At 35.1% G+C, this 12643-nt stretch overlaps 1 protein-coding gene across 1 annotated transcript in view; it reads right to left on the reverse strand.

Annotated features, from left to right (window-relative positions):
* Positions 1 to 3892: 3892 nt before the first annotated feature.
* The window catches only part of LOC108914866 (inward rectifier potassium channel 2-like), a 17876-nt gene continuing 9125 nt past the window's right edge, over positions 3893 to 12643 (reverse strand). Inside the window, exons 4-6 of the mRNA XM_018720780.1 lie at positions 6830 to 7090; positions 4065 to 4215; positions 3893 to 4009 (exon numbers count right to left, since the gene is read on the reverse strand). Coding sequence (XP_018576296.1) covers positions 3893 to 4009; positions 4065 to 4215; positions 6830 to 7090 — 529 coding nt within the window. The remainder of the gene's footprint in view (positions 4010 to 4064; positions 4216 to 6829; positions 7091 to 12643) is intronic.

Genomic DNA, 12643 nt, shown 5'->3' on the forward strand with positions numbered 1-12643 from the left:
TAATAATAATAATATCTCTACTCCTCATTCTAATTACGAGAATTAGCCCATAAGTCGGAGACTTGTGCGGGAGAGGAGGCGGCATATTATTATTACGCGGGCCGCATTTGCGCCCAGGAACGACTTATGTTGGTAGGCCCTAACCACCATTCAGTGCAGGAATGAGGGAAACCTGGAAAACCTCATTAATTAGGGGGGTGGTCAAATGCCAACCGGTGTCAATCTCTCACATTGACCCAAGCCAACATTCTTCCACCCTACCATACCTGCACAGAAAGTGCCAATCCTCCGTACAAGTATAGCTAATCTACGGTCTATCGGCCGCGGGAATCGAACCCGGGCAGAAATTTGCACACGATTATAGGACTGACGCCTTAACCCGTGCGGCTATCGACCGATTACATACATATATAGTTCAGGAAAGGTAGACAAAAAAGACGGAATAAGCGAACTTTTTACTCTGAAATTTTTTTATAGAAAAGTGTAAGTTTTGAGGTCAGAAAGCATATATCACACACTCAACCACCAGTTGTTGATGCATGTTTACAGCGTTTTGAGATACATATTTTCGCGTTTTTTGACCAAAAACTGCCAATATCTCAATGAAGATGCATTTCCTCGAAAGAAAGTTTCATATAGAAGTTGTTCAAAATTAAATTTCCTACAAAATTGCTCCTATGAAAAATTTCGATTTTCCCCTTAGTTTTCTCGTATATTTTTTAAATCGAGTACAAACTATGTGGAAGTTAATGTTTTCCAATTGGAGCCAAAGTAATTCATTTTGAAATAACAAGTAAACTAGGAAAAAAGAAAATTGCGGAAAATTCTTGGAAAATAGTTTTCCGAAGTTTGAATATTTATGAGAATTAAACGTATCATTGTATAGGTTTTCAAGGGTGTATATTACGAATTAATTTTGCGCTTTTTAATACTTTCCAGAAAGAATCGGTTTTCTTCGAATTTTTTTTACTTTAAATACTAAAAAATAAAAATTTGTAATATAATGGAATTGAAAATTTAATTTTTATGACAATAGGAAAGGAATTTTCTGGAACTGCAAAGGTATAATAAAAAAAATTATATCCATACCTATACATTTTTTATTTATTCAGGTATAATTAAAAAAGTTTTTTTATTTATTACTGTTAACAATTTTTTATGGATATCTAAGTTTCTTATGTAAAACTGCGTATTGCTGGTGGTTGAGTTTGTGACATATATTTTCTGACCTCAAATCCTACACTTTTCTATAAAGTAATCCCAGAGTAAAAGAGTTCGCTCATTTTCTCCTTATTTTCCTGGACTAATAATAAAATATAATCCCAGAATTTCAAGCATAATTTTGTTGACTATCAATATTTGCAGTACATCACGTATCAAGTTAAATAACAATAAAATAGTACCTCAACTTAAACTGTATTCATGTCCAAATTTTTCAGTGTAGCTGAATTTTCTTTTATTTTAACAAATAAAAACTCTAGCTAAACTTAGAGAACTCCATTGGTTAGAAATCAGGTCTATCAGCAATTTTTTTCGATATATTTCCGCTTATAGCCTACCCGCTACTCCATTACTTATCTAAAATTTGTGGGTAGATACTACTGATTTATAGAAATCGGATAGAAACCTTAGAATATTGCAGACCGATTTATTTAATAGATTTCGATTTTTTTCTCGCAGTAATCTATATTTTAGTTTTAATATCGGCGAATAGATGGGAAACTATTAATTATTGCGAACAGAAAGAAACTGAAATCTGATACAAAACAGCGGTGTTCTTTCCTTGCTTTACGCTGCGTTGTTAAGAAGTTGATAAATTATTGTTTCCTGTAAATTTCACTGCCTCACAAACTACAATTAATAAGGATAAAATATGGATTATAGATGTAATCTAAAATTGAATTAAACACAAAAGTCTTTCTTGTAGGAACTCAGAATTATCTTTTAATTGTATGAGGAATTGGATCTGGAAAAGAAAATTAGAGGGACACAAGCACGTTGACAGAAAGTAACAAAATCAGATTAAATATTTTGTTATATCATCATATTTTCTATCAAATATTTGAACTTCTGGGGTCCTTGGTCCTTTATAAATAAAACAACAGCTGTTCCGTAGTGGTCTTTGTAACTGACCAGTTACATCCAATACTTCCAAGCGTTTCGCCGTTCTTCACTGCCGGCATCTTCAGTGGTGCCTCTAGAAAGGACCTCAGTCATTTGTAAAACACTTTTAAATCATCGTAGCAAAAAAACAAAATTATAATGTTATTTTTAGTAGTTTATGCAGCAATTTCTTTTCTAGTGATTGTCATTTTTCTTCTTCCCTGATAGAAAATAGAACATTTTTTATTTAAAAACAATGTATTATTATTACAGTACTGAGGAAATGATTTAGGTTTTATTGCAAATTGTAGCAGCATGATAAATATTTGGATACCTTCAAGCCATCAGCAGAATTATCAACTTGACATATTGTCACAGATTGGATAAATATGATTTTATTTACATTAAAGTTTACCACGACCACCCGTATTTTCCAATTTTACACTAATCCGTCACACATGGATAATCTAGTCTTCGCAAAAAGGCAATTTCTCTATTATGATCAAATATAATAATTCAACTGAATAAGCTTTTTTCCCAAAATTGGCAGCCTTCATTGGAGTCTCTAAATTCGTCCTATAATATTTCCAAAACTTCTATTTTGACATTATTTTCTACCAAACACAAAAAAACCGGCGGCAACATGAAGGTGAATACGTCGAATTAATGCCTCCCGCTCTAACTTTGTACACCTCATTTTTGAACTAGTCTCATAAACAGTAATCTAGTGCTGTGAGATCTGGAGATATTGGAGGCCAACTAATAGCACCATCGTGGCCAAGCCAACGTACTGGAAACCTCTCCTTCAAATGTAGCTTGACTGGACGAGCGAAATGTGCAGAAAATTTGTAATTCCGCTAATAACTGGAAAACAAATGAAAATCGCATAACATTTGAGTCTTTTCCTATTATTTTGACTGGTAGAATCCATTTCCTTGAGTTTGGTACGATTCTCCCGACTCACCCTGTATTTATTTATATCTGTACCTACCTAAAGCTACTGTTAAGTCCACTTTTTCACCAACACTTTCGAAGGCCATTCATTACCGGTATAAATTGCTCCCGCTGGATGGCTTATAAGGCAATATACTTTTTTACAATTACCGGTAATCTAAATCAACTATCTGTTGGCGGAAACGGTTAGTCAGCACTGCGTCGGATAGGCTAACATGAAGTCAGAATTCCACTTATATTATAAAGAGCACTCGCGCGAGCGTGCTGCAAAAATAAACACACACAAACCGATACCCTTATTAACTATTAGATCGTGTTTTCTTCAAATGTGGATTATAATTAACAGGGCACTTCCTTCAAATCCGCTGACTCTCTCGTGTTTGCCAGCGCCAAAAAATAAAAGAGTAATTAGTAGACATTTACCTTTGGGTTGTGAAACAGAGCGCTTCCCTTTTGATACTAAATGCCTGTGCTAAGTAGACGTACGTTCTTCACGCTGGAATCGTTCCAGATATAATAAATGAAAAATTGTGTTTTAATGACGTAATTATGAATGGAAAAATTGAATCCATTACTGAAAGGTATAAGGGAAATGAACCATAATCATCAGATTAATGAATGTACCAAGTCCATCTTACTAATTTTACCATATAAAACTGTTTGTAATCGTTATTTCATCAATCATAATTTCTTAATTGTATTTATTATTTATGTTTTCCCCTTTTTTAATAATTTTCATATCCTGCCACTGAACAAGCATTTTTTTTCGAGAGGGGAAGTCCATCATGGTACCTGGACTTATGTTCTATCCCAGGTTATGCGGGATTTTAACCGGCTAAAACCCCTCTCCTGTCTTCAATCTAGGTGTTGGCACCGTCCTTGGACATTCATCAGCACCTAGAGTTTCCCCAATTTTCCTGCCTTCTCTCTTCCATTTCCTTCGTTTCCAACACTGTGGCAATATAATTTCTGACAACCTTCCAGCTTCGGACCCCTCTCAGCATTACGTTGATGATGTTATCCGCAGTAAGGACCACTCCGAGCTCACCATGAAATTCTTCCCTGTCTGTATCCCATCCTGTACATTCAAACACCGAGTGACCTGGGGTATCCCGTTGTCCGCACTCAATGCATTCTTCTCCTTCAGCTTTCCCAATTCTGGAAGTATATTGTTTGAATGACCCATGGCCCGAAAGGAACTGGGTTAAATAATAATCCACCCTTCTGTGACTACACTCGAGCCACACCCTAATATTGGGGATAAGTTTTTTCGTCCATTGTGCCACTCTTATCTCCTCATTCCACCTTTCCTGCCATGTTTCCAGTGTTCTGTCCAATTCCTCCTTGTGCGCATGGACTGAGTTCCCGTCTTCCCTATCAGTGTTGCCAGATGTGGCGATTTATCGCCAATATGGCTACTTTGCAACAGAGAAAGAAACAAAAAAATCATTTGGCGACTGGCGACATATTATGGCTACTTCTCACTCATTCTGGGCGACCTATTGGCTAGAAAATTGTAACCGCGGTCTTATAAATACATAATACTTTTCTTCTTATAAGCCAAAAAAAGATAAAAGTCTGGTGACAAAATTAGTATATTTCATTTTTTATATTGGCAGAGCATATTTGTACGTCAGTCGTCCTTCTCTTCCGTTGCTTGGATTCTAAAATTCTACCATGGAGGATTCTACAATACTACAATTGTAAATTGTCATTGTCATTAGTCATTGTACCCATAATTCTCGTTTTATCATTGAAGGCTAAGGATTAAAGTTTATATATTTTGTGGTCAAGGCCTGTCCTAACAATTATCAAATTAGTAAATTATTATTTTTTTCAAATATTTAAATAATTACGATCTCTTCCCTCCAGACATCATTGAATAATTGTGTATAGCTTTTTATGTGATGTGGTTTTTACAATGGGCAAGGTGCAAGATAAATCGTGTAACCGTGTGTTCGTGTAACCTGGTATACTGTAACACAGATCGTATCAAATTTAATATAATTTTGAATTTAAATGAAAGTCGCGAACTGCATATAAAGGACAATTTAAAAATTTGAAATATTGCAGCCAAAATGTAGCGATACGTGATTCTAATCAAATTCTGATTTGTTTAAATTAGCGATTTAATTGCCTCGTTACTTGCTTTATTATAACCATGAATTAAGTCCCTTAAATTTTTTTTCCGTCGTTTAAATTCTTCTTCTTCTCTAATTATTTTGAAAAGTTGGCGACATATGGCGACTTTGTTTCTCTATTTTAGCTAATATCTGGAAACAGTGCTCCCTATCATACAGACGCTTTCTTTCCTCTATAGTCAGGTCAATTGGCGGGACTCCCGCCACTGAACAAGCTACTGTTATCTCAAACAACGGACCACGTTAGTCACAGCCACAGACCACCTAGACTGGCTTATAGAGCGACTTTGGTGAAAACACTTTGGAGCCTGATTTGGAGCCCAGCGCTCAGTCGTGTCCTAGCATTTGACGTGTACGCATCGCTGTGATTTCGATAATTAGACGTTTTATCATGGGCAAGTGTATTGTAAAACATTGTATAAATAGAAGTGATCGAGTTNTTAATGCCTCCCGCTCTAACTTTGTACACCTCATTTTTGAACTAGTCTCATAAACAGTAATCTAGTGCTGTGAGATCTGGATATATTGGAGGCCAACTAATAGCACCATCGTGGCCAAGCCAACGTACTGGAAACCTCTCCTTCAAATGTAGCTTGACTGGACGAGCGAAATGTGCAGAAAATTTGTAATTCCGCTAATAACTGGAAAACAAATGAAAATCGCATAACAACATTTGAATCTTTTCCTATTATTTTGACTGGTAGAATCCATTTCCTTGAGTTTGGTACGATTCTCCCGACTCACCCTGTATTTATTTATATCTGTACCTACCTAAAGCTACTGTTAAGTCCACTTTTTCACCAACACTTTCGAAGGCCATTCATTACCGGTATAAATTGCTCCCGCTGGATGGCTTATAAGGCAATATACTTTTTTACAATTACCGGTAATCTAAATCAACTATCTGTTGGCGGAAACGGTTAGTCAGCACTGCGTCGGATAGGCTAACATGAAGTCAGAATTCCACTTATATTATAAAGAGCACTCGCGCGAGCGTGCTGCAAAAATAAACACACACAAACCGATACCCTTATTAACTATTAGATCGTGTTTTCTTCAAATGTGGATTATAATTAACAGGGCACTTCCTTCAAATCCGCTGACTCTCTCGTGTTTGCCAGCGCCAAAAAATAAAAGAGTAATTAGTAGACATTTACCTTTGGGTTGTGAAACAGAGCGCTTCCCTTTTGATACTAAATGCCTGTGCTAAGTAGACGTACGTTCTTCACGCTGGAATCGTTCCAGATATAATAAATGAAAAATTGTGTTTTAATGACGTAATTATGAATGGAAAAATTGAATCCATTACTGAAAGGTATAAGGGAAATGAACCATAATCATCAGATTAATGAATGTACCAAGTCCATCTTACTAATTTTACCATATAAAACTGTTTGTAATCGTTATTTCATCAATCATAATTTCTTAATTGTATTTATTATTTATGTTTTCCCCTTTTTTAATAATTTTCATATCCTGCCACTGAACAAGCATTTTTTTTCGAGAGGGGAAGTCCATCATGGTACCTGGACTTATGTTCTATCCCAGGTTATGCGGGATTTTAACCGGCTAAAACCCCTCTCCTGTCTTCAATCTAGGTGTTGGCACCGTCCTTGGACATTCATCAGCACCTAGAGTTTCCCCAATTTTCCTGCCTTCTCTCTTCCATTTCCTTCGTTTCCAACACTGTGGCAATATAATTTCTGACAACCTTCCAGCTTCGGACCCCTCTCAGCATTACGTTGATGATGTTATCCGCAGTAAGGACCACTCCGAGCTCACCATGAAATTCTTCCCTGTCTGTATCCCATCCTGTACATTCAAACACCGAGTGACCTGGGGTATCCCGTTGTCCGCACTCAATGCATTCTTCTCCTTCAGCTTTCCCAATTCTGCAAGTATATTGTTTGAATGACCCATGGCCGAAAGGAACTGGGTTAAATAATAATCCACCCTTCTGTGACTACACTCGAGCCACACCCTAATATTGGGGATAAGTTTTTTCGTCCACTGTGCCACTCTTATCTCTTCATTCCACCTTTCCTGCCATGTTTTCACTGTTCTGTCCAATTCCTCCTTGTGCGCATGGGTTCCCGTCCTCCCTATCAGTGTTGCCAGATGTGGCGATTTATCGCCAATATGGCTGCTTTGCAACAGAGAAAGAGACAAAAAAATCATTTGGCGACTGGCGACATATTATGGCTACTTCTCACTCATTCTGGGCGACTTATTGGCTAGAAAATTGTAACCGCGGTCTTATAATAATACTTTTCTTCTTATAAGCGAAAAAAAGATAAAAGTCTGGTGACAAAATTAGTATTTTTCATTTTTTATATTGGCAGAGCATATTTGTACGTCATTCGTCCTTCTCTTCCGTTGCTTGGATTCTAGAATTCTACCAGGGAGGATTCTACAATACTACAATCGTAAATTGTCATTGTCATTAGTCATTGTATCCATAATTCTCGTTTTATCATTGAAGGCTAGGGATTAAGGTTTATGTGTTTTGTGGTCAAGGCTGTCCCAACAATTACCAAATTAGTAAATTATTATTTTTTTCAAATATTTAAATAACTACGATCTCTTCCCTCCAGACATCATTGAATAATTGTGTATAGCTTTTTGTGTGATGTGGTTTTCACAATGGGCAAGGTGCAAGATAAATCGTGTAACCGTGTATTCGTGTAACCTGGTATACAGTAACACAGATCGTATCAAATTTAATATAATTTTGAATTTAAATGAAAGTCGCGAACTGCATGTAAAGGACCATATAAAAATTTGAAATATTGCAGCCAAAATGCTAATGTAGTGATACGTGATTCTAATCAAATTCTGACTTGTTTAAATAATTAGCGATTTAATTGCCTCGTTACTTAGTTTATTATAACTATGAATTAAGCAACCCTTGTCCCTTAAATTTTTTTCCGTCGTTTAAATTTTTCTTCTTCTCTAATTATTTTCAAAAGTTGGTGACATATGGCGACTTTGTTTCTCTATTTTAGTTACTTGATAAAGCTAATATCTGGGAACAGTGCTCCCTATCATACAGACGCTTTCTTTCCTCTAGTCAGGTCAATTGGTGGGACTCCCGCCACTGAACAAGCTAGTGTTACCTCAAACAACGGACCACGTTAGTCACAGCTGATACACATATGGAAACTGCAATATGCACTGTTGTCAAATCTCATAATTTAAAAGAAAGGTTATCACGAAGAAACCACCCGCATTATGTATTGCTCATTGGCGCATTATTCTCATTCGCCACAAGCCCTATCATCTCACATAAACGGAAATTTAATTATTTTAAATGAGATAAACTATAAAACAATATTTTTGTAACAAAAGCGGGGACGCGCAGTCATTTATTTATTAGTTTTCGGAACGGATGGATCAAAAGTAAGATATTTCAGTCATCATAGATTATCGATAGTTGAGGCTTTCAAGTAGTAGGTCGCCAAAACCGTCCTTCGGGGAAGGCTTCACGGAATTTAGCAATATTTTTAACAAGTTCGCTTAGAGTCAGGGCCATATGGTAGTCATCTGTTGCGTCTGGGAGACGCCATCGTAAAAATCGATATTTTCAATAACGCGCGAAAACCGCGAAAAGAGCGTAGGGGTTCCAAAGTAAAATTAAATCAAATTGTAAATTGATAGTAATTCGAAAAGGGAGTATACCTAAGCAGCTGGGTTTTTCGCCCCGCCCCGTATTTGCTACACGGAGTCGAGAGAGGAAGGCTAGGGTCACTTGTAAGTAAGTTTAGTTTCAGAATTCTTGTATAAATGTAAATTCCAGTCAATTAAATAATTATTAACCTAATTATTAAAGCATCCCGACATTCAGGGTTCTCGCCAATAAGACAAGAACCGAAACTTCTGGACTCAAGAAATGGGCGTGTCAAAGCGAAGTGTGGAATTCGAGAAGGATCTGCAAGAAAGTCAGTTCTTCCTTGAGTTTCACATTGAGCAGTCTAATTATTAACTGTAGAGTCTCGGGCTAATTAATTAAATTTAATAATGGATAAAGTTTTTCCAAATTTTGTATGAAGCGCGCATTCCCTGAATCTCGGCACGCTGTCGTGTTTAAATCAATTAATTAATAATGTTGTTCGAGTCGTTTTGTTGTTATTTTGTTTGTTTGTTTTGTTTAATATTATTAAAACCTTTCCTGGAAGTTTTGGTGTTTTCTTTTGTTTCTCCAACTTCAGTGTCACCCTGTATAGCCAGCCACTGGATTACATTCCACGTAAGCGATGAATGGTAAGTGCTTGGAAGTAATTCTCTGAACATACAACATTTCTAAGTCCCCACGTATTGATTAAAGTATAATGATAATAAACTCCCTTTCGAGAATTAAATAGTAACTCTTGCGAAATCCAAACTCGTTATGGTACTGGTCATAACGAAGATAAATAGATAATCAATTAAAGAAATAACCCTTCAGGTTACATTTTCTTTCTTTATTTTTTTAGGCCACCTGTGGAAAAATTTCAAGACAAGGCTTATTTTTATGAAAATAGTTTTGACTAACCAAAAATCTCACACGGAAGAAAGCAAACAAATACAACACACAAGAAACATTACTTTATTTCGCACACTTTAAAAAGTTATTAATGTTTCGAAAATCTATCTGTTTTCGTCTTCTGAACTTATACTGACTTCGTTTTAGTTAGTTTTTAGGATCCTCTTCCACGGAGTGAAATTTTTGTTTCGCTGAATTAAAGTGGCAGTTTAATTCTTATCCCTTTTACCATCCCGCCATATCATAACAGCTGTGAGGTTTACTGGCAGTAGCGGCTTTTCAAAGGCGACAATACTGAATTTGGCAGAACAGCGGAAGCTAATATCCGTTACTTTTCGAAAGCGTTCGCATCAGGATCGTATTCTGCTTAAATTTAAACTGTTCACGATTTAATTTTGTTGCTATTTTGTTTACTTTGAATTAATTTAGTATGTCTAGCACCGATTGGTTGCTGAAATGACTAAATAAAGAAAAATAGTAAAAAGATGCCGTATTTTGTTTAGAATTTTATAGCTTTTTAATATTACCTGTTTTAATTTCCCTAAATGTGTCTCTGTCCACTTTATGTAGTGACAGTAATATAGTTAGCTAAAGTAGGTCAATGTCGGAGGTTATTTACACTGCGAATCATAAATTAAATACATACACTCCTTAAAAAAATAGTAGTATGTAATTGTTTGTAAAACTTAAAACGATTTAAAACAGTATTTCATATCAATTAGATTTTTTTTAATATGCAGCTAGGTACGTTTTTTTAAACGGCAAAAATAAATTATTTTGAAACATACCTAAATTAATTTTATAGATAATTTGTAAAATATTTACGTATCATCGTTGGTTAATATTTGACAAACCATGTAAAAAAAATATTTTTTTTAAATCAATGGAATGTCTCTATTTTTCGGGGTTTCGTCCCCACTGATGTCAAAGCAATATGGTGACTTTAAAATAACACGTCGCTAAGCCATACGAAACCAATATGTTTTAACATCAACAGTTTAATTGTTAATTTAAAAAAATAACTGGTAACGCTGATTGCGCACTAATAAACTTACCACGCTAATTTCCAGTGTCTCTCTCTTCCCTTAAAAAAAAAAGAATCTCAGATTCAGTTTCAAGGGAACGTTTACTATTACCCCTAAAAATCTAACCTTCACTTAACCTTACAACCTTTGCAAGAACGTTCATCCAGTGTCGGCAGATTTTTTTACGGGAAATAAAAAAAATCCTCCCCTATACAGTCCTTTGAAAATGCTTTGAGAATTAATGTTACCCTTGTTTTTTTTGTATTTATTTTGAAGAGAGAAAACTGCCCTTAAAGATTGCCATAATGTCGCTGTTATATACTGTATCACGTTTTAAAATTATTAATTTCTTAAAAAATCTTAAAAAGTAGGAAGTTTTGACACAGTGCATTATTGTATCGAAGAACAATGGCCAGAATCCTCACAAACTTACTCCGTTACTACGTAGGATTAAGTTCTAGATTGCGTTTCTACGTAACCATAATAAATTTTGAACTAGTGACTCGATACATTAAATAAAGTCCTAGATAGAAAATAGAAATGTCCGGGACTGTTCCAGATAGCGGTTCAATATTGTTTATTGACAGGATTTGTTAGTATCAGGATTTGTGTAGGTCTCCACTTCTACAAAATTTCCGTAAATACGGACATAATTTGTGTATTCGTTTGCATTATACGTACACTCAGAGAAATGTTCATACAAATTTTTAAATGTGAAACGCCAACATCAAGGTATTGATATCCAGTGATTTTAATATTTACGAAATACAAAAAATGTCCTTCCTCGTACTTAAACATTCATTATCTTCCAACGTCAAACGTTTTGTACTTCTATAAAATAGCAAGATATTAAAAATACTTTACTGGTTACACTGAAGGAAAAATCTTGCTTAGAATTAGTAGAAAGCTTTAGTTTTTTTTAAAATATCAAAGATTTGTTGTTATGTACTTTTAGAATACATCATTAATTATTTTATATATACAATATTTAATGCACACCAGCAAATAGTTAAAAGCTTATATCGCGAGTTCTTAAACACAACACAACATTTATTTTAACAGCGTCGTAAAAACATAAATGGTAAAGAAATGGTAACAATTTTGAACAATTTTTGTAGAACAGGATTTTTATAACTCTCTTCAGTCTCTTCTTCTGCAACTTTTATATAAATTTATATAAATCGATTGTTTTTTACGAGTTCTACCAGCTGTTAAAATAAATGACGCGACTTTGAGAACACCCTGTAGAGTAGAATGTCAGCCATTATTGTGCATTATGTGAGAACTATGAAGACAGACGAAATTGATAGTTTATTATCTTAATAACGTTTGGAAAACCACACGATTTAATTACCTGATTAATTGACCTAATCAGAATCAGAACTAAAAATATTAACGCTAAGTAACAAAAATGTCTTTATTGTTGTATTGACAATGATTTTACAATCACTTTTGGCTTGAAGATGTAATATTATGATTCAAATTAATTATTTAATTTAAAGGCATAGTTTTGTAAAAGAAATACTCGTTATGTGGAAAACTTCGAACTCCATCAGTTATATAATAAATATGCTACTTGTGTATTAATTTGTAAGTAGTGAAATCTTTAGAAAATAATTGCTGATTGCTAGTTAACCAACATTTAATATAATATAACACAAACACCAGAACTAACACAAAACAATATTTAAATTTATTATTAATATCTGTATATACTGTATCGCCACGGTAGCACAGTCGGTCGAGAGTGCGGTGGCAAGCATTTCTCGGCTAGGCTTCCTACTCTGGTCCGGGTTCGATCCCCGGTGTCGGCACTGGCAATGTCGATGGATAATGGGTGTTTGTCCGCGTTTTTTCAAGTGTAGCCCCCTTCCGCACAAGCCTTTGGCTTTTGGATT

The sequence above is a fragment of the Anoplophora glabripennis genome, unplaced genomic scaffold (assembly GCF_000390285.2).
Source record: "Anoplophora glabripennis isolate ALB-LARVAE unplaced genomic scaffold, Agla_2.0 scaffold744, whole genome shotgun sequence".
In the NCBI taxonomy this organism is placed as follows: Eukaryota; Metazoa; Arthropoda; class Insecta; order Coleoptera; family Cerambycidae; genus Anoplophora; species Anoplophora glabripennis.